Here is a 23,432-nt window from a genome sequence, read left to right as displayed (position 1 = left end):
CTCTAAAAAGGGGTTAACATAGACCACTACACAATGAAGATTTGTGATTTGGCCCAGTAGAATATAATCAGCAGGTGACTGCCTATGACCAAACCACCTGCACAGACTGTACACTACCTGAAACACACAGTCTGCTTCAAAACCTGACGAAATAAAGTGCTAGTACAAATATATTTGATTTGAACAATAGATGTGGACAATTAAAAAATGTGTAAGAATGTTCGCACATGTGAGCAAAAAACATAATTCGAGAATGAGGTGAGGATGTGGCCTGCAGTGCTTCAGTGGTTCACTTATCAACCTTAAGTGGTTATTTGTCAATCATTATGACTTGGATAAATTTATAATTTACAATCCAATATTACATTATATACAAGAGTGGTAATGCTTATAGCTATATCATCAATACGTGATTCATTTTCCAGACCATCCACCAGAATGATATAAAAATAAACTGTACACAAACTGTTCAAAGAAAACACTTCCCATGGTTTTCTTTTCATCATTTAAAAAGAATGGCAGCAATCAATCAATTGAATAATTTTCTTAATAAGAAACAATTGCTACAGTATCGTGTTTGTATGGCAATTAAATATTAATGTTTTTTTGTAGCTTGTGAAAGAACAAGAAGCCACAAAAACAAAGCAACATCTTTAAAGTAAAAGGCCAATGCATATGGGAACCTTTTATTTAAGTAACTGCAATAGTGATCCTGGATTCCCATTCCACCAGAGTCAAAGCCTGTGTGGTGGCCCTGCAGCGCTGCTCCATCCTGCGACAGAGCAGGTCAAACACACAGGCTTCTGTTGCACCGAGCTGTGGTGTCTTCAGATAAGCTCAGTTACTGACCTGCAGAAACTTGCTCTTACCTTCAAAAGAACCACACTCATGATCTTTTTTTTTGTACCCTGTTAAAAACAAACATCTAAACAAACTGTGACCTATTTAAGCTGTGCTAATCGAATCCTGAACACCATTCAACAAGATGTGGTGATGCCAGTGAGTGAAAAATGACACAAATGGCAACTTCTTTAGCATCCTGCCTTCTGTTTTCCTTTTCTCGCTTACTCGTAGCCACACAAACCAACCCAATACGCAACATAGAATCTGTTTTGTTTGCAAATCAGTATCTAATCACATTCAAAAAGGCATCGTAAGTCATTCCCATCACCTGCAGATTTTTAACTTCCATTGCTTATTTCCCTCAGGCAGCTATAAAATCGTCATTTCCAAAAACATGACATTCTTTATGTTGATCAAAGCACAGCAACAACATATCTAGATGACGGCAACGTTTCCCTCTCCCCTCCCTCTGCAAATGCTGAATACAGACACACTGATACTCACAGAAATAAGCGTACAGACATGATATAAATATACTAGGTTATCTATTATATTTCTTATAAATCTACATACTGGCAGGAATGTATCCTGCATCTGACATTAAGGCAAAAAAGCATCAAACATAACAAGGATGATTAGGGACTGCCAGATCTCCTTTTGGCCAAGTCGCACTTCTTTCCCCTGACATTCTGCCTCCCTGATTTTCTAATTCACCTGTGTTCCTTCAAATTACTTCACCCATTAAAGTCTCTCATTCATTACTTTGGTGAGAATTGTTGTTTATGAGAAGACATTAACACACAGTGCAAGTGGGTGTGAGATGGCAAGTGAAGATTTGTTCTGCTGATGAAATAATTCTGTACCCTTTGAACATATTTAGCAACTGTTAAATAGAAAATATAGGCAAAACTTATGCTTCAAAGCATCACATGGCTTATTCTCAGAAAGTTAAAAAAAAAAAAAAAAATCATTCTAATAAGAAAAAACCATAAGCTGGAAAGAGTCCACTGATGGTTGTGGTGGTGGCTGTGATTGCTCTGCATCTAGAGTTCTGAGTTATTATATTACCAGAAGAGCAACAAAGGAAGACTTACAGCTTAAAACATATCACCACAGAAACTGTACGTGTGAGATACACACCACAATACCATGAACAGTAAAGAGAGATCGTTAACAAGAGACAATCGAAAATGATAACAAATTCAGACACTCCTGTCCCACAATGCATTGCTTCACGACAGCTCCATTCAGGAAGCTGGTGTTTCAGAAAGGCACAGAGCCATCTTGCACCAGTAGCACTCCTTGTAAAGGGAAAAGGGGTAAATGGGACCCAGTGGCCCCTTCATCGCAGCATCTTCCTTTCCTTCGGTTTCTTTCTCTGTCCTCCCGCAACTCTGTTGATTTTCATGTTTTCTTTCCGACAGAAATGGAAAAAAAGTCACTCGGACATTTCAGAGGAGAACAGTTTTGTTGAAATTCTTACGAACATGAATTACTAATACTGACTGAACACTAGTAAATACTCCATTAAGAGATGGCTTTTTCCAAAAAGATCACTGATCAATGTCCCTCATATAAATGCACACATACAAACATACGGTCAAGTGTTTCTGTGTGTTTCATGTGTGTATCTGTACCTGTGTCTAGGACAGCAATTAGACTGCATGACTAACGCATGCTTGTACACACATTGCATTGGTGAATTCTTCATGACTTACTACTACTCTTGCCTTGAATGTGCGTCACTTCATGTGTGTTTATGTGTGTGCATTCCTGTCCTAGAGTGCTACGCTGTCTTCGGTTGCCCATCACTAATGCTGTCTTAAATTCCTTTTAAGTCTGTTGTGAAATCAGTCCAAGGACTTGTCATCACTCCAAATCTACAGTTGCTGTGTAATTAACTTCTCTTAAGCGATTTTAATTTATTCCCTTTTTGAAAAATATATTTAAAGGTCTGTATTGTCATAGCAGTCTTATTTGTTCTTGGTTTGGCCATTGAAAGGATGAACAAGAGAATGTGTGCAAGTGAGAAGGGAGATACAGGAGCAGAACTCATGTATCGTCAGCTTGTGAAGAAGAATCCTCCTCTTCCTCTACAGGACTTGTGTCAGAAAGTCTCTCCTTATCAGGTCTCACCTCCAAATGAGATTTCAGCTCCTCCTCTTGCTCCTCCTCTTGCTCCTCTTCCTCCATTGCCACCTCATCTTCCTCTTCTATTATGTCCTCATTTTCCTCCTCTGCCATTATGTCTTCCTCTTCCTCTTTTTTACCCTCCTCGTCATCCTCCTCCCCCTGACTGCAGTCCTGTGCCACGTGGTTTGGGGTAGACTTATCACCTTCTTCTCCTTGTTCTCTCTCAGAGCTTTCTTCGAGGGTGAGTTCAAACTGAAACTTGTCCATGCAGGCGTTCAGCTCCTTGTCCTGGCCTACAGGAGGTGGTGAAGGGCTTTGTGGAATCGTGCTCTGGTACCAGTCCCTGTTATCCTCCAGAGTGTCAAGGATATCCTGGGCATCAGGATGCACCAGGTCTCCCCATGTTTCCCACAGCGGGTGCACAATGTAGTCGATAAAGCCCACCTACGTCCAGAAAAAAAGAGCATGATGTAACAGAAACTAGCACAGTGGTGTGATTTCACTCCTTGCAAATGAGCATTAAAAATGTACAAGGATGACTGCTGTGATCACAGATGACAGCACTGTAGTTATCACCCTCCTACAGTATTAACAGTTATCCAGTTGTGTATAAAATCACGTAATACGAGTGTATTTTCCAGCATTGATCATTTACCTGGCTCTTTTCAACAGATGCCGTGTGTTTGTCGCACATGGGACTGATCTCCATCCCTCGTTCTCTCTCTTTGTCTCCCTGCCTGAAGAACTCTTCCATGATTCTCTCCGTCCATTGTCGATACACAGCCAGAGGCTTGGTGGGATTACTCAGGTCAGCACAGTGCACCATGTTCCTCAACACCTGAACAAACACACAGTCACTCATCCAATTTTCTATGTATATTATGTACTGTAATGTGTCTGTAAATACAATATGTTACAGTTGGTTTTTTAATCACAGCTGTCCCTATGGCTCACCAATGCCTTGTGGTTTCTATGAACAAAGCTGTGAGCAGCTAAAGGAGTGAGTACAACCCCTTGAAGAACATTCAACTCCTGTGCCCTTTTATATTTGAGTGCTATATAGCTCTGGAAAAAATTAAGAGGCGGGTCAAGTGTTTAGACCTGATTCCCAGTGTAAATGTCTAGAATGTGGTCAAGAGGAAGATGAGCACAAGCCATGGCTTTGTCACAAGCCATCAAACAAAGCTGAGGTGCTTGCCTTTTTGCAGTAGGAGTCACATAACATACCCAAAAACAACATGAAAGATGCAAATGCGGATCATGGCAAGACACGTGAAAACTGAATTATTCCACCAAACACTGATTTGTGAACTAAAACATTAATATTATGCTGTTTAAACATGAAGAACTGTTTTGCAAAATCATTGTTATTTTTGTCCGTTTGTCAATTCTGCAAAATAAATGCTCTAATTGACAGTACTTAGTTGGAATTTTGAAGAAATGTTGTCAGTAGATTCAACATTAATTGTCATAAATCACTATAATGTAACTGTACATAGACAGTAAGCATTTGTTAGTAAAAATACACATCGCACTATTAACAAGCTGATATACTCAACCAAGACTTTCCTCTTCTCTGTTTCTTAGGCTTTTAACTTGATCCTTTATTTTGGTTCTTCAACAACCACTCACTTCCTTTTGTACATTCTTGTCAAAAAACCCAAATTATATGGACCATGACTCCATTTATAAAAACAATGAAAGGACATCCAAGAGGGGGATATTTTTTCATAGACACTGTACCTGGCATCTTTGGGAAAGTTCTTATATCTCTCTTGTTTCAGTATGAAAGGTCACATTCTCACTTTTGTGGATGAAATTTAACCACCCCCGATTCTTGTCCTTGACGCTCAGATCGAATCACAAAGTCATTCCTACACTCCTGACATCTCCATATAAGACCAATACTCAAACTCCATCGAGACATTAAACACAGCCTTCTCTTTTTCCAAACCTTCTATATCATTGATGGAGAGGAAACAATCACAACCAAGTCTCATTTCGTGCTGACAATAGCACAACTCTCCACTCCAAAGTAATGCTCAGGTATGTAAAATGACGTGTCAGTGAACACATCTTACCTGTATGCGGTCAGTGTAGTGGTCCAGCAGCAACACTCCAGAACTTGTCACCTTTTTAGTTTCTACCATAGTCTTGAGGTCTGCCAACAAACTCATGTGTTTAGACATATCTGTTGCCAAAACCTAGGAAAAAAACACAATAAAGCGAGAATATTTTAAGTGAGTGCACAGATTTAAAGCGGCATAGTCATTTAAATGATGGAGAATAGATGTATATGTTCAAGGCAAGGCAAGGCAAGTTTATTTGTATAGCACTATTCACACACAGGGTAACTCAAAGTGCTTTACAAAGGTATAAAAAAAATCATGACAAAAACAAAAGCAAGACATTGAAATTACATTGAAATCAAATAAAGAGGAAAAAAAGACATTGAAATCATTAGAGATAACACGTGATTTTGATATGCATTCACAGAATAAACGAAAGACATTAATTAATATTCACCATATCTATAACAAGTTTCCGCAGGCTCTGTCTCTGCCTCTTGCTAAGGTTCTGGAAAATGTCACAGTTGTCCTCATGAAGCAGCTTGAAACCCACAGCCAGGTGGTGATTCTCCAACACAGACTCATCATTATACATCAAGGCTAGCTCAGAGTCTGTAGGAAGCACAGTCATCAACATTTTTAAGATTCTCATAACGTTTAAAACAGTGCTCAAAATATGTATTTGGAAATAAAATATAGGAGTTTACTTGCATCGCTGACCTGGAAAACTGGGCGAATCATAAAATTTGTAACAAGTGGATCTTATTGTAACCTCAATACTATGCTGAATCATCTGTTTTCCTAATCCAGTGGTTACCAACCTTTTTTGGCTCGTGACCCCATTTTAATATCACTAATCTCTGGCGACCCCAAACAGTCAAAATGGAGACTTTTTTTTTTTGCTAAAATTAATTTGGTTTTGATCATGTAATAGTTTACTATACTATGTTGCAAAAAAAAAAACATTCATTTTAGATGACATTTAGGCTATATAATGTATATTATTATAGACGGAGCCAGAAAAGCCAGGTTGAGATAACTGCACAAAGTGAGAATTTTATTTTCCTTGGTCAGGATATGTACAGTCAGTCCAGCTTGGATATACAAGGCTGACAATTAATACTGAACAAACAATAACTCAAAGTATGAATTATGAAAGAGCTGCAGCATCTTAAACTGACCACAATGAACATTTGAAAGATAAACAGAACCACAGTGCATCAGTTTCAGCTTCACAGTTTGTCATGTCTTTTATGTATTGTGATTGTCTCTCTCAACTCACCATATATTTTTTATTAGTAAGTTTTTTGTTTTTTTTTTATTTTTTAAAATTTTTATCAATTACTAGAAATTTCAGGCGACCCCATTTGAATTCCAGGTGACCCCACGTGGGGTCCCGACCCCGAGGTTGAAAAACACTGTCCTAATCTCATTTAGACTCACTTGTATTGATGAGGAATTGGTTTGACACTCCAGGATGGTCCACATCATGGATGGCAGCGGCAAATAACGCAGCTAGTATCTCTAGATCAGTGAACACAGCCTGACAGAGCAACAAAAGAGTAAAGAAGACACATCTGTTAAGCTGCAGTTTTCCTTTAAATTTTCTGCAGAAGTCATGTCTTTGCATTTAAGGTTGTCTTTGCATGTGATGTAGTGATGCTGTGAAGATATTGCTTCTGTCTTTGGGAGGTCAGTAATGGTATTTACATCTAGAGCTGGTGTTGACAACAGGACATGAGTAGACTGAGTGACATCAGCAGCGTGGAGGCTGTTGTGGTAGGCCACATTGGCATGGTAGTGGTCCTCTAGTGTCATCACATAGGTAACAAATGTATCCACTGGGATCCGAAACGTCTTCAGTAGATCTCTTTCCTGAAACAGAGTCAGTCCATAGGGCTCAAGGTCATGGATAAGTCATGCTACATGCTACAGTGGCATTGTTAAAGCCCAGTCTGTTGTCTATTTTCCTCACCTGGAAGATGGCAAACATTATGCAGCTCAGGGGTCGATTATTAGAGAACTCTGCCACACGAAAGATATTAAGGCCCCACTTGTTCAAGTCGTTCAGCTCCTGATCACACAAAATACATCATTAGCTCATAAGATTTCCATAGGTCCTTTAAAAAATCTTTAAAGACTAAGATACAGTCCTTTGAATTTTAGGAATTAAAATGCCCTCAATGTGAAATTAATTTAATTTTTATACATTTGCATTAAGAACTGTATAATTTTATAAGATTTTGTTTCATGGTGTACCAAAACTAGAAGAAGAAACCATCATAAAACCTAATTACTCCTAATGCAAATTATGCAGGATGGGGAGAATTTATCAGAGCACATCCAGCTTGTGTGTTGTCATGTGGTGTGTGGGCTGACATGGCATCTCCACTCATCAATAGAATAGCTCCTTCTAGATGTAGTACAACTAAAATTGTTCCTTTTAATGTTGCTTTCATCTAAAATGTGTAAGTGAACGTTAAAAAGATATGTCTCATGAACAGTAATAGGTTTTAAATTGCATTCAAAAGATCTTAGAATATCACATACATATCATGCACACATCATCATTTTGTTTTCTATTTTAAGTCTTTTCATTAAGGAAACTGTATTACAGTTTTAGATTACATGAAACCTGTAACCGGAAATTTAGGACTATTTAAAGGACTGAGAAACTTCTAAGAACTATATGCAGTTACTTGTGTCTGGTGGGCTACTTTTCTTTTCACTTACCCTGGCTAACGCATCCTCGTGTTCAGTCTTTACGCCGAAGCGAGGCAGGGTGGAGTTGGAAAGGCTGGAACTGTGTGTGAGCTTCTTCACACCACTGATGTGACACATGGGCTTCTCTCTTTCCCTCAAGGTCGGGGATGGGATCTCCACCTCGTTCTGTTTATCTGGGGAGAGGGAGTAACAGTCCAACCTCAGCCAGCTTGAAGAGTTATGGGGGTTGTGTGTGACCTTGGTGGCTGAAGCCATAGTGGTTTGTCATATCAAGAAGGTTTATTTGTTATCATATGAAACAGTCTTGCTTTACCTAGAAAGGTAGTGGAGATGTATTCTGACACCTGGTTCCCTGAGCGACTCATCTCGGACAAATGGGACAGCTCCCTGTTCAGCATCCTTTTGAACTGAAAACACAAAGTGGAAAAAACATGTAACCTGTGTAATTTGTAAGTCTTATCAGTGATACAGCTTGATGAATAATAAATAATAAAATTTACACTTCCTGAAATAGTAAGATGAAATTTATAAATGAGAACATTTCATGTAAAGAGAGGGAATAATATAAGATGAGATATGTGTATTAGGGATTTATTTCATGTATCATACTTTACTTATCAGTCATTATATTCTCAAAGTTGGAACGTTACTATTTTTTGTTTGTAGATTTGGGAAATGTGTTGGAAGTACATGTTGCATGTCATTTGGTGATTATTTAGCTTAACTGAGTGACAAGGACAGGATGTGACAGAGAAAGGGGGTGTTCTATTGTCCAAGATTGTCCCTTCTGTTACAAAACAGATAGAGACCTGATGTAGTTCAAGGTGAAGCCCAAGCAGAATGCACAGTTTATCAAAGATACTGTTTGATAAATCTAAATTATTAGCATTATACTTTAGATTCCATTTGTACTGATGCATTATAACGAAACCTTCCTGTGAGTCATATGAGAAAATAAATTAACACCCTCAATCTGGCTTAATTCACTAAAGGGTGAGAAATTCAATCATGAATCATGCCTCCTCTTTTTCTCAGATGAGAACATACTGTTCAATACCTCAATTCAGAGCAGTTACATTTAGATTTTTATGTATTGATATGCTGCAGTAATAGGGCACGTCTAAATGTTTTCTTCATACATCTACCGAGGAAGCCGTGAACTAATGATATGGAGGAAGACAGACACAAATGTGATTAAGTGAATTATCCATGCACTCAGAAAATGCTGTTTCTGAATAAGCTTTTATGTAATGTTTTATTTTAGTGGATAAAGGTGGCAATTACTTTGCACAAGTCATGTGAAGGCACAATGCAATTTGGACAAGACGCCTCAGTCTGTGTCCTACTGACTGATCTTTCACACATAACAATCTCCATGGCAACCAGAGCGGTTGCCATGGCAACTGCCTCCTCACAGTCAGTCCTTCAGCTCGATGTGAGAGCTATGGCTGCTCGGGTGACAATCTGAGGGAGTAGGCAGGTGTCTCTGACCTTTACCAAGGTCAGCCCTCCCCTCCTCTGCCGTCTTCTTTTCCACCTCTCTCTCTCTGCTTTATATCTGCTCCTCCCTCCCTCTCAAGGTAAACAACACTTCCCACTGCTGCCCTCAAGTCCCAAAATCCTCCCATCATTGAGTCCACTTTGCATTCTTTCCATTTCACACACACTGGCACATGCTTACCATCTTTAAATCCTTTCTCTTTACACCTAACATCCAACCTGGAAATCACTACATGATAGGTAAAGCAAATAGGTATTCTAACAGGAAATCATAGAAGCATTGAGGCAGGCAGAATCTGTCATCAGCAGCCAGGGAAGCTAGTCAACCACAGTGGCACACTTCGGCAGCAGTCTCAACCCAAAACCTCCTCCTCTTTCTCTTGCTCTCTCGTTCTTTCCTCCCCTAATGCTGTAACGCTGAGTCATAGCTGCCAACCAACACTTCCACAGTGCCAGTCCGAGTGCCAGGACAAACAACACTCTTCCTCTGACACTGACTAATGAAGCAAGCGTGCAAATGCTGCACACACATGACAAACTAACACGCATATAAACCTGCATATGGTAGAGACGCAGGAGGACGTTGCCTGTCTTTACTATGATCATGAGTAACACTCAAACACAAATACAGACACATGTGGTAAATGTGACCTTCTGCTGAACTATCACATGTATATTTGAGTGATTCAGAGTGAAACATAAGAGATATATTCTTGATGTGTATCAATAACACACAGTAAACAAAAAAAAAAAAAAAGAATTTGTTTTGGTAAAATGGGGGCAGGATACATAATCACATGCAAACCTGACACAACAGAGAAAGCTTCCACAATGTCAGAAACATATTTTACATGTTGGAACACCTGAGGAAAACTGGAACAAAAAGACTGAGATGTTAAGCATTGTCCTTCACTGACAATACGCTTGGCTTCCTTAAGTCTGTATTGAGGCCAGCCTCAGGGTAGCAGGAGAGAGAGGAAGGGATGTGGGACGCAGGTGTGGAGGATGGAAATGGACATTATGTGACACTGTAATTTACCTGCAGGAAAGAAAACTGAACCACTTACTACAAAAGCTTTTTCTAACATTTTTGGCAACTATGGATATTCTCAAATAACAGAAAGGTAGACAGAGGTATGTGTGGAAAGGTGAAGAATTGTAGTGATATATATATTTTTTGTTTTGGTTTACAGTGCTGCTTCAAAGTAGAAACAGTGAGCTGACTTAATAAACTCAGCACCTTTAACAGAAGAGCTCCTCTTCAATGGATTCATGTATACATTATGTCTGGGAGCAGAAAATGTAAACATACTCATACTTTACAAAGCCATAAAGCCTATCTCCACCACAGTCTATCATCAACTAGTCTACATATATGCCACCGTGTAAGATTCTCCTTCATAAACACATAAAAGTATCCTTTTAGGGAAACATTTATGAAAAGATTATTTAAACAAGTTGAGGAAGTGCTAGTGAATGCATAGATGTAGCAGTAATACTTGAGGAGTCTTCAGCATCTATCCAAGATGGCCACTGCTAGGCCTTGTTTGCCCTCTGCAAGCTTTCCAAGCCCTACCTGGTCCCACCAGCCGATGAGCCAGGGCCTGGAGCAGGTCTCACAGAACAGGTCCACTAAAGGCGTCCTGCGTTCCGCCGCTGTCCCGCCCCCCTCCAGAACCCCTCCAGCAGCTGCACCGAGGTCCAGCTCTGCCCCTGCCCTCCCCTGCAGGGGGCTGTAGCTGGAGGAGCGGGGCAGCCTGTAACCCCCTGGTACAGGCGAAGGGCAGGGGGACGGCGCTGGGTCAATGGCCTCTACCACACCCATGTTGAGGGTGACAGGGGGTTTGGGCCGATGGCACAGGCAGGAGGTGCGGTAGTGGAGCGGGGTCGGGGCACTGCAGGTGCCCCAGTGGCATGAGGGCGTCGTCAGGGTGTGTGGGGAGAGGCCACAGCCAGTAAACCTGGGACACTCCAGAGCGACGGCTGCCCCGTGAGGGGGTGAAGGAACGGGGAAGGGGGTGAGGGTAGGGGCTGCAAGTGTCTTGTCCTACATGCAGCACCCCCAAAGCAGGCCACCCAGTCAGTCCTGAGTCAGGCTCCAGCCTCAGTGTAGTCCGAAGTTTAGGGTCCCCCTGATGAGCAGACCAGGAGCCCCCTGGATCCGGCTGCTGTGGAGACTACATCTCATCCCATTTGCTGAGCAGACTGACCCAAATCTACAGACACTGCAGGGTAGAAGGTGGATGGGATCCGAGAGAGGGAAGATGGAGGGAAATAGAGAGTGAGAGGGAGCAAGGGACCGTCTGAAGGGCACAGAGAGGAGCCGATGGAGCAGAAGAATGGGAATATGAGAGAAGTGTAAACAAAAATGATGCTGCAAGAGCTGACAAACAGTAATTTTTAAAAAATTAGATGCTAAAGGTATGAGTAATAATGAGGTGATGACGGCAAGACTGAAAGATGACCGTTGTATCGAATGATGGAGGTAAAGAGAGCTTGGATGACAGCAGGAACATCGGGGAAGGCTAAAAGGGGGGACAGATGATAACAGTAAGAGAAAAACAAGGATGGAAAGGATGAAAGAGGTAGAGACAGAAAGAGACGGAAAAGGGATGCAGGCAGGCCTGTGGCAGACGGTCAGGCTGAAGAATCACACTACAGAACCGTGGTCTGGAAAAACAGGCTCCCTCTCCCTGCGTCGACTGCCCCTCCCCCACGGTACAGATCCAGAGGCCCGGCCCAGTCCTACCGGTGCATCAGCCCGTCTGTGCCGTCTCACACTGATCTCAGCAATGCACTCAGTCCACAGTCAGTCAGGCTGCCTCCTGATAGCTCCGTAGCCTAGTCCTCTGCTCCAAGTCAATCCATGCCTCAGCTGCCCAAAATGCCAGAGGTCTAATCCTGCTGCTTCAGTCTGCCGTTCCTCCTCCAATGCTCTGCCTCTTGCGCCATTTCCCTGGATGCTGTAGACAGCTCTCGCAAGCTAATCAGGCAGTGTGGCTGCAGGCGCGTGCATGTGTTTGTCTGTGCTTGTCTCTGCTGCTCACAGCCTGACTGCGCATGTGCAACAAGACAGTATGTACGTCTGTCGAAAATATGTGTGAGCAAGGGTGTGAGTAAGAGTGAGAGACTGAGGGGGGAGAATATTCATGTGTGTACCTCCATGCAGGCAGAGTGCAGTGGATTTCTGTAGCATAGTTGTGGCTGCTAAAAGGCAGACACATATTCACAGGGACTGGTTACCCCAGAAGACTCCACTCCTCACATTGTACAAGAACACAGAGAAAATATAAACACATAGAAAGGAAATGCTGCCAACACACTCCTTTCATCTTAATCTCTCATCATGTTCTTCATCACATGCTTGACTTTAAACATGTATAAACCCTGCATCAATTCAATGTCACTGAACTGCAACATGGGGGGAAAAAATCCAGAATAAAACAAACAATACCACAAAACACTGTCTCTTTAAGAGACTGCGCTGTTAAAGGAGCATTGCACCGATTTCATTGGTTGTTCCCCAAACCACATGGCTTGTGGTCAGAGTGGCAAACCAATGATTAAAAGGGAAGGGCAGACCCTGCTGCTGTTCGATAGCAACCAAGGTTACAGCAGAGACATCAGCATCAGGACCGGTCCCACCTCCCCCTTCCCCCTCATATCCTCCCCACCCACAGCTCGTCACCCTCCCTCCCCTTTCCCTCTGTCGCTGTCTCTGTACACTCTCAAATACAAATGCATGCAATCTTAAGCAGCCTGCCCATGTGCACTCATACAAGCATGTCGATGATGTGATGCAAAATGCACACCATCAAACATTCACGACAACCAGGGAGCAGACAAAGGCTTTACCACATCCACGTATGTGAGCTGTTTTCTTTGCATTTCTATCCATCACTACAATTATTACTACGGGATTACAAATAACCCCAGGAACAAAAACTAATTTTGCATTTTGAAAATATATACAATTTGAAAAACACTTTATTTGCTTAGAAATGTATGTGAAAATGTGTGAATTCTGAATTTAAAAGGGATGAAGGTTTTGTTTTTCGTGCCTTTAACGGACAACTTTCCTGCTTTGTCAGTTCTTTTTTATTATTTTATCTAGATAAATCTGTGCTTGTTGAAGTTTTGAAGGGGCCTAAGTTTTACAAGGAAGTCAGACGGAGTGATTCATTTTTCATTCTGCATGGTACAGCTGTAACTTTCATCCCACAATCAATAAAACACACTTTTTAAATACAGTTTATCAACACACTCTGCCCTACACTGACTTGACATTAGTGTAGAAGGACAGTGAAAGTACAGTGTAGTAGTGTCTTTTGTTGGACAGGTGTGCACCTTGTTGGAGGCCATCTCGCTGACTGAGCGGTGGGTCTGAATGGTCTCCAGCTGGTCCAGACACCAGTCCAGCTCCTCCAGAGTCTCCCGAGCCATCTGCTGGTAGGTCTCCTCTGGGAAGGACACACAAACACATACACAACATATGAACAAACCAGTGAGAAAGAGAGCAGACAATCAGTGATGGGTATTTAACCACTGAAATTCAACGCATATGATTGTTATTATACTATTACAAAGTAACTGTTGGCTCTCAACAAAAATGAAAAATAATAATATTATTTTTTGTCTATAGTGGAGTTACAAGGTGCCTCCCATTCATTGAAAAACAGCTTTTGCTTCAGTAAATATTTTAGTGAATCATGTACTTGTTAAACCATCAATAAATCACAATAAATAATCACAATCACAATAAATTAAAAATTCTCAATTTTTATTTCTGGTCAGGGTTTGTCCTTATAATGTAAAATAGGGTAGAGTTATCCCTCTTAGTCTGAATGAAATGGGGATAAAACAATCATTTAACCCATAAAGATCCAAACAGCCACTGGTGACCAAAATCATCTACTGATGTAAAATGTTTCATAATTTCTGACCCACTAAACCTATCAATACATGTAAATAATTGGTGTAAAATACAGTTTGTTGTCTTTTCATGGTCATCAGATATGGCCCATTTGGACGTTCAGAGGCTCCTTAATGAGCATGGAAACACTGTCATCTTCTGTAACATTGATTCACCAGTAAAAAAACAAAAACAAAACTCATTTATCACCAGTTTGACAAATGACAGTGGATGGAGACGCTTGGTTTATGTTCAGTTAATAATATTTTTTTTATGATAGAGTCACGTTTTCTTCAGTTTTCTCCATTTCTGATATATTAACTCTCAACTTTAATCTGAGTTTTTATGAAGATCTACATGATCACTAAATTAAATATAGGAAAACACATGAGTTTCACTTAAAAAACACACAATGCAGAAAATAATATCCTAACTTTACGGGTTCCAAAAGTCAGAACAGAACTGGGAAAGAAAGCTTCTAAATATTCTGCTCCCACTGCCTGGAACAACCTACAGAAGGACATTAAACTGAAGGAACTGGTCTCGTTTAATACATTCAAAGTCATTTTAAATCAGTGGGAAAAGGACAAATGTGGGTGCAGATGTTTTTCTAATTGATTGAATTGGGTTCGGCTTTGAGATGCTTTTAAGGAACATTGTTGTTATACTTTTAGTACCTTTTAAAATAATGGTGATGTTTTATATGTATATTCTTTTCAGTTTTAAGTTTGTTTTTAGTACTGACTTTCATTGTGGTTATGTATATTTCTAGTGTGGATTTATGGCTGTGATTTCCATTTTGGGTAACTTCTGCTGCTGCTGCTGTCTGGGTCAGGACACTCTTGAAAAAGAGATTTTTAATCTCAATGAGCTTTTTTTCCTGGTTAAATAAAGGTTATAATAATAATAATAATATTAATAATAATGATAATAATAATAATAATAATAATAATAATAATAATAATTCTTTTCAGTTTTAAGTTTGTTTTTAGTACTGACTTTCATTGTGATTATGTATATTTCTAGTGTGGATTTATGGCTGTGATTTCCATTTTGGGTAACTTCTGCTGCTGCTGCTGTCTTGGTAAGGACACTCTTGAAAAATAAATTTTTAATCTCAGTGAGCTTTTTTCCTGGTTAAATAAAGGTTATAATAATAATAATAATAATAATTAATAATAATAATAATAATAATAATAATAATAAACTGTGATTAAACACTTAAAAATGTTAAATAGAGAGAAAAATTTATTTTTGGTAATTGCTACAGAAGTAGGTCTTTATGGGTTAAAATAATGAACAGTATATATACATATATGTTCTTTATAGTGTATATTCATATGCTGAAAACATGTTAACCTGTCTCTTCTTCTGTGTCTTTGCATCTATTATACACATGGCTGTATTAAGGTGCATTGATGATCTATCCATTGCTGTTTTCGGCACTGTTAAGTCAATAATTCCTTATAATGCCACACATTATCCTGTGATGTTCAGTGCTTATTCAGCACTAATTAATTATGATGCATTTGGGGATGTTGGAAGCCTTAGTGTGTCCTTAAAGCCTCTTTGGATGAAGACTTTTAATTAGTTGACAACATACCAGAGAGTGTAGCTTGGGGAACAGTGGGTTGGCTTGTCACTGGTGACCTCCTGTGGACAAACACATCATTACATCAGATAAAGAATCACTCACTGCTGCCTCCTGCTGGGGTATAACATACATTTAACTTTACAGTATGAGGTAACAAAAGGCTTGGCTTACATAGGGGGCATAAATATTTGTATGTACACTATGTTAGTCATTTATTTTCCCCTAAAAGAGACAAATGGAGGAGTGCATGTCTTTGAATGCATAATGAGGCTGCAATGTGTGAATTTTTAAAAGTGCATTAAATAGTCAGCATTTTCCTTGCAAATATTCAAATATTATCCAAAAAATAGTCAAAGTCAAAGTATGAGCAAGGATCTCCTCACAAATAGCCTTCATGCTCCCATTATTGTTTAGAGAGGGAGGCATTTCCATTGGCACAACACTGTGTAATTATAGATGCTGATAATTCTGTGCCGCACTGCTTTATATATCATATTGACGTGGAGCTAAAAGCCTGCCAACTCAAGCCTCTTCTGTCTACTGCATTACAAAGGAGAACAATTTTAATGTTATTGACTGTCTCCATCATCTGTGTACAGAGTCAGGGACGTACATCTAAGCTGCACTCAGTTCTCAGTCAGGGAGTTAGAGACATGCCAGGTAATGCAGATCATATTTTCCTTGAGCACAGTGTGATAATCATAAGCTGGTTAATCAGTGTAGCATAAGTGTTTTCCCCATGGGACAAAGGTAAAGGAGACATTAACACACACACGCAACGCAAACTAAGCAGGCAGTGTTACCGAGTGTGAGTGAGGGGAAGGGGTGTTTGACAGCATGATACTGACTTGTTAGTGGGTGTTGTGACATTGGCGAGGATGGTGAAGTTGCTTCTTACAGTTCGTAGGCTGGCCAACACCTGGGGGATGGATGGACAGTGTAGGAGGGAAAGAAGGAAAAAGGAGGGAGGGAAGGAAAGGAGGGGGGGGACAAGTTCACTGCACTAATTAGCCACTTTTTCTAGACATTTACATCATTTCAACATGAGCTGTATGAGAAAACATACCTGAGCGAAAGGGGTGACAATCATGTCTTCAGCATGCCTGCAGGAGAAAACAAGGAAAGTGAGGAATGGGGTTAATATGGGTGGTTTTGGCACAGCTGAAGCACACTCTGACAGTGTTTATAGCAGACGCTGTATCTGTGAGCTACATGTTTACAAAGACCCATGTTAATCTAAACAGAGAAATAGTCTGGAAATAGAGTAATAGAAGGTTTTGGTAGGTTGAATCTTAATGAAAGCAGAGCATAACAGTTAATGTTAAGAGGACTCATCATGATTTCATTAGCATAATGTGTGCATAATTACAATCATGCCCATTGGTGTTTTGATTGGGATAATATGCAGTTATTGTGTTGTTTGTGTGAGTGTGTGAAAGAGCGAACAGTGCGGATTTAAGAAATGTTTTCGGTGCATGTGATGGATGGAGGAAGATGGCTTCGTGCTCACCCCTCACTGTTGATGGAGGAGTTACGTGACATGGTTTTAGGGGATGTGTCGTAGTCGGAGTCCGAGCGGTACAGGAACGATTCCCTGCGCTGGCTCTGGGGGAAGGAGGGATGGAGCACCAACCCAGGACTCGCCTGCGAATCCATGGGACTGCGGCCTGGCGACGGACCATTTTCTGAGTCGAAGCTGAGAGGAAGGGGGCAAAAGATAAGACAGGGAAATGGAGTTTGCGCGAGTTAATTTAGACGCTTTAGCTGCTGTTTTTATGTGACAGTGACAACAAAATGTGTCAAGATTACACTTAATACTTAAACATCCATCCACATGTAGTTTTCCCAGTTTCTCAGAGTGGAAGTTGAAGAAACAGAGATGTGACAGCCGCTACAGCAGAACCCATGCAGCTGTGACTCTGCGGTACTGTTGGATTGGCAGACTGCCACTGGGTTGCCCTGAGAATTACACTTTACTGACATCTCATATTTTAGAGCGAGTCGTTTTTTAAATGAGCAAAATGAGCCACATCAGCCCCAACTTCTTTTAGGGCCAAAGTCTGTCAGAAGACATGAGTCACTGAGGCTTTTAATGGGGATTTAGATCTCTTTTACCCCTAAAGGTTAAAAGAAAGCTTTAACTGATTAACACAGACACACCTATGCCGATCAGTGTAACAGTGGAAAAAAGAATTTGGTTGATATTAGTCTGGCCTGCAGGATGTACTGAGAGGATGTATTTCAGTCATGTAGTGGCAAGAGTGGCATTCCCCTTCCTTGCTTCCTTCCTTTCTTTAGTGAGAAATATACGTCTTTTTATGTGGTGTTTTTTTTTGTTTTTTTTTTTCCTTTTAATCATTTTAATACCATGATCTACTTCCCTCATGCACAACTTCTCTCTCAACAATATTTTGCAAAAGCAGTGCCACTCTGTTCTGTGCTGTCGTGCCAAAATTATATGTCACTTATGTAACTGTCAAACCCATGTCACTTAGGCCGCTCATATCTGATATTTGTGTGCTTCCTATCTAACTAGGTGTACTCATATCATTATATAACTTGTGAGCCTCTTACTTTAACCCTCTTCTATTCTCTCTGTGATCATGCCGACACATGGCACAGAGCATCCTACACTATCCATATCTAATGTCACAATACACTCTTGGACCATCGCACACTTGAAGGACATGGAGTGTTTTGTCTCTGACTGACGCACTTAACTAGAGGCCCCCCTATCTTACGTCTTGTGGTTTTCCCCCATTCTAAGTAGAGGGACCCTGAGTGCCTCCTACACTGTAAGACCGGATAAGTTGAGTTTACTTAAAAAATTTGAGGAAACCAGTTGCCTTAAAAAATTTAAGTGATGACTGTTGAAAACTTGAGTGTATAAAACTTCAATGCTTGATTTGAATGGAATTACTATTTTAAGTACAACACACTAAATGCCAAGTTAATTTAACTTAAAATTTGTTGCAATGTCAATTGCTTTGTATAATCATCAACTTAACCCTTTCATGCATGCTGGTCACTACAGTGAACAGTTATTCTACAGCTGTTCTCTTGTATATTCATGGATTTTGTTATTTTAGTTCCATATCAGCCAACTCATTAGACACTTATGCACCATTCCATACACTGCAATTCATACCATTACTGTAACTTTGCTGTTCTAGATAAACCTAACATCAAACCTAACATTCACTCAAACATGCACTAACATGTTTGAGTGAAAATCAATTGCTTGTTATTGTTATTAGACTATAATTAACAGTTTTGGGGTTTTTTTGTTGTTGTTTTTTTGCATATTACCTCCATGAAATGAGTAATGACTTAGTATTAGAGTATGTTAAAATGTTAGACAACATCAGATTAGCTGCATTAAAAATGTTATCTCATAGTTTTCACCCAGTATATCAGTAAATATGTTTCTTTGCTTCAAAAATTAAATGCATGGTGTCCAGCTGAGTGGACATTTTTGCAACTCCATCAAAAATAGGTTCATAAAATTTTCTTCAGTTGCATTGTTTTTTTTAATCCTTAGAGGAATAAAAACACTCAGGAAAAAAATCTTGATTAAGACTCTCATAATTCATACATGAAAGGGTTAATATCATCAGTTCATTGTACTCAGTTCCAAGTTGATTTAATTTAAAATCTTTTGCAATAAAAATTGCTTTGTATAATTATTCAACTTAATATATTGTAGCAAGGATGTAAGTTAGGTAGGAAGTTAGCTCAATGTAATTTACCAGTACAGGAAGTGCTTTCAATTTGGCAAGGTATAAAAATTTATATAAAACAACTAAAATTGATGAGCAGGAAAGCCATTGTTCATCCTATGGCCCTGACCCATGGTGCAGTTCTACAAAAATACGAAAACAAACACAAAAAGGCCAATAAACATTGCCATACACACATTGAGTCAAAATTAACACTAACACCACAACCCCGCTGAACCCCTGCACGTAAAAATAACACATTGTCAACAACATGCCCAATACCCACAATGCAATGCGGAGATAAAAAGGTGTTGTCATGACTAAAACTTAGTGATTTAAATCCATTCAACTTAAACTTTTTTGGACTTTCGACTATGTCTACAAATGAGTAGAATATACTTAACATTTTATAGTAATATAATAAAACTTAAATCATTTAAGTACATTGTAATTAAAGCATTTTAGTAAATACAAAGTCCAGGCTTACAGTGTGTCTATCTCATGATGGTTCCATGATGTTTTGACCACTTGTCAGCTGACTTTCACTTTCTGTAGGAATCATGTCTCTCATGCCATATCTAGTGTGTATAAAAACCCACTGCCTGCGCTCCTCCTTACCCCTTTTCCTACTATACTTTAGCCTTGTGCTTTTGTTAGAGAGGGGTCCTCCTTGCAAGGGGGGAATAAAACTCACACGTAAGACCAGCTTTGACTTTTGTGTTCTCTGGTGACAGATTTTTCCACCACAGTCATCAGCACCACCCAAAACATAAAACGAACTAGCCAATCAACTTTTACCCCTATTCCTGGACAATAGTGGATGCTGCCAAACCCATCTCTGGCACTGGCACAACATTAAGAAAATATAGAAATAGGTGTGACTATGTGAGACTAGGTTGATATCAGATCTGTTAATATCCAAACAGAAACGATGTGATGAAACCTGTATGACATTTATGACCTGGGAAATCCTTAAAATCAGAAAATTTCTTGTCTTTCAGTCCAAACTCAGGCCAGCACATTTCTGCATAACAATATATCCTAAACACTAGGGTAAAACAAAGGTGTCAGATCCATTCATAGAGGAGCTTAGCCAAAGGGTGCACTGCAACACATTTCTCAGGTTTCACTCGTCTCGTTTTTCACCAACACCAGCAGTCATGAAACCTCCTTTTATTCTGCCGCTGATGCACAGCCCCTTGAACTGCTCCAAACCTCTCAGACCAACTTTTTTCCAGGATGAAAGAACATTTAATCAATGCAGCTAAGAAATGAACTCTATATCGATTAATGCACATTGTAGTGTTTGACATCATATATCCAGGAACTGATGTCTCACAGATAGATCATTTATTATGTGAGGTCTAAGTTTTCTGGTGGATTGGTTTGGTCAAAAACAAGTTTGCTACACACACACACACACACACACACACACGCAGACACACACACACACACACACACACACAAAAAGCTTCAAGTCGAGGCTTTTATATTTATTGGGTTGACAAGGACAGATTGCAGTGTAGGTGCAGCATCTATTTTTAATGTTGTGTGACTTTTATCTCCATACCATCTACACTTTCAACATGTCAAACTTGTTTTTTTTTATCAATTTAGTTGTGAACCGCTCTTAGTTTCACTTCTAAAATTGAGCATGAAGTTGGATATTTTTAGAATTTTCTTCTAAATTGGCCAATTAGGAGCATCTTCTCTACCCCAGAAGGCTTTGTGAATATGGCTACAGATCAAATTATCATTAAAAATGTTTCCCCGGTAATGAAAAACACATCACAAATGTGTGCCAGGGGGACCCTCTGCAAGCTGCACGCGGTAATCCTCATTTTTTTCTGCTAACTATGAGAGGAATTATGAGACCCCAGTATTCTTAATTCAACACTCGCTGAAATCTAATCCATCTGACTGTGTGTCTGAGTGCATGTGCTTGGAATAAATTACTCAGAAATCTTCTTTAGTGAGTCATGTAAGAGTCACAGTGCACAAAAGTTTATAGTACTCACAGCTGAACTGATGCAGAATGATTAGCCTACAAGTTTCTTTTTTTACCCTCATTTTATGTTCCTTTCTCAGGAACAACAGTGATGTTTGTGGGTCGATGTCTCCCAGTGCATGTTTAATCATCCAAAAGGTCGACCAAAACCTTCATGTTTATTTGTCATTACTAACCTCTTTATTATTTCAATCAATAATGCAGTGGTATTATTCACTTCTCACAGATTATGGTTTTGATAATTCACTAATTTCTGATAAAACATGCACATTTTTATGTACATTGGAAAAACCTAATTATAAAATACAATTACATAACATTTGTTTAACATTTTCTTTTTGTAATGGGATGATAAATAGAATTAAATAGAGAATAAGCCATGTCTTCTGTTCAGGGTCAGATTGACTCATTCACTTAAAGTCAGGCCAAATGAATCATAAGGGTTTGAAATTTATTTATATCACATGTAGAATTTGTAAAACCTAAAATCAACAAAAATGAACATGAAATGTAGCATTTCATTGTAAAGGATGATTACACTAATTAAGGTGAGCGGGAGAAATTATAAACTGGAAAAATACAAGATTTGCCTCCTTTCAAAAAGGGTCAATATGATCCATAATGTAAGAGGAAGGTTAATGGAGTACAAATGTCAGCATAAAGGTCAGTGATGGCCGCACCAATTAAAAGATCAATGGCTTTGATGCACTACTGTACCTGCAAATACAGTGGGATGAGCGTCTGCGCTCCTGAATACTGCGATTTAGTTTCAGACGTCGAAACAGACCAGAGCCCCCATGTCCACGAGACTGATCGATTGGTGACACAGGTGAGGTGAGCGAGGGTACAGGAGGTGGCCCCTCAGGACTCTCCCACAGCCTCAGCTGTCGTGTCAGCTTCCTCTGACTCATCTTTGCTAACTCTGGCCCTCGTGGAGCTACGCAGTTAAGAGAAAACTCCCCCAGCCTCCACTTAAAACTGGCAGTCTCACACTGTGTGGCTCTCTCCCTCCCACGTAGTCCCCCTCATCTACTTTTTAGTACGTCGACTCACGTCTCAGCCAAATAGGACCACAGCACCTGTCTGTGCTGCTGTCCTCAATCCAGAGCAGGATCTAATAACGAGGCCTGATCTTCCCTTCAGAACTCCTTTTTCACGTGTCTCATGCCGGAGGAGTCAAAGTGCATCAACATGCGTTCCCTGCGCTGTGATCCTCAGGCCCTGGATGCTTTAACTAACTCCCCCCTCTCTTCTCACATCCTCAGTTTGCTCCTTGGATTTATGCAGGTCTTCTTAATCCTTGCCTGTGCCGGTTTGTTTGAGGTTTGTCTATTTGCCTCACAGAGGAGAGCGCTTTTGATATTTCACCACCTCTGCTCTGTTTGACTCCCGTTACTGTTACCACAGCTGCTGGGACTAGAATACCAAAGCCAGACCTTTGGCCCCGTCTGGTCTCCAGGTTCCTCTGACAGTCTTCTCACTTCCACAGGACACCTGGATGGCACAAACAACCAAAGGACATTTGATAATCTTCTTTAAATTCCTAATTAGTCCACCTTTTGCCCTCCTCGTTCTTGTATCTGTTACTTTTTCTCTCCTCACCCTGCTTCTCTGTTGCAAGCGTTTGCTCACTATCCTTATCTCACTGCTCACAGTTCCTCTGCGCAACAGGAAGGTTGATCAGTAGAGTTACAGACCACAGGCACGAGAATAGAGCAAACGAGCCTGTGTAATGAGGATTTGAAGAGAAGATAGAAAACCCAGAAGGAGGAGGGGAAGGAAGGAAGGAAGGAAAAAAAAATTCAGGGGAATACGGGTTGACTCATACCCCCCTGTAAATGTTTACATGTTCTACTAAAGAGCGTGCAAGGCTTTTGCCAAAAACACTTTGTATTTTGACATCAACAGCCTTGGTTACCAACAGCATTTT

The 23,432-nt window shown here is 40.1% G+C and overlaps 1 protein-coding gene across 3 annotated transcripts in view; it reads right to left on the bottom strand.

Moving 5' to 3' along the window:
• Positions 1–609: 609 nt before the first annotated feature.
• The window catches only part of pde4a (phosphodiesterase 4A, cAMP-specific), a 47,878-nt gene continuing 25,055 nt past the window's right edge, over positions 610–23,432 (bottom strand). The window contains exons 1-16 of one of the 3 annotated variants that reach the window (XM_030140677.1): positions 23,105–23,205; positions 22,220–22,996; positions 17,286–17,471; positions 16,842–16,878; positions 16,624–16,694; positions 15,785–15,834; positions 13,617–13,729; positions 8,083–8,176; positions 7,779–7,942; positions 7,021–7,119; positions 6,756–6,920; positions 6,489–6,588; positions 5,503–5,657; positions 5,058–5,180; positions 3,632–3,814; positions 610–3,420 (exon numbers count right to left, since the gene is read on the bottom strand). In XM_030140677.1, the coding sequence (XP_029996537.1) occupies positions 2,896–3,420; positions 3,632–3,814; positions 5,058–5,180; positions 5,503–5,657; positions 6,489–6,588; positions 6,756–6,920; positions 7,021–7,119; positions 7,779–7,942; positions 8,083–8,176; positions 13,617–13,729; positions 15,785–15,834; positions 16,624–16,694; positions 16,842–16,878; positions 17,286–17,471; positions 22,220–22,413 (2,259 nt within the window). In that variant the 5' untranslated portion in view covers positions 22,414–22,996; positions 23,105–23,205 and the 3' untranslated portion in view covers positions 610–2,895. Of the gene's footprint in view, positions 3,421–3,631; positions 3,815–5,057; positions 5,181–5,502; positions 5,658–6,488; positions 6,589–6,755; positions 6,921–7,020; positions 7,120–7,778; positions 7,943–8,082; positions 8,177–13,616; positions 13,730–15,784; positions 15,835–16,623; positions 16,695–16,841; positions 16,879–17,285; positions 17,472–22,219; positions 23,207–23,432 lie in introns of those variants that run through there. The other 2 variants (XM_030140676.1, XM_030140675.1) reach the window with 2 other exon arrangements.

This window comes from Sphaeramia orbicularis, chromosome 8 (genome assembly GCF_902148855.1).
Source record: "Sphaeramia orbicularis chromosome 8, fSphaOr1.1, whole genome shotgun sequence".
In the NCBI taxonomy this organism is placed as follows: Eukaryota; Metazoa; Chordata; class Actinopteri; order Kurtiformes; family Apogonidae; genus Sphaeramia; species Sphaeramia orbicularis.
The sequence above is the reverse complement of the archived record's forward strand: the minus strand, read 5'-3'. Positions and strand labels throughout refer to the sequence as shown.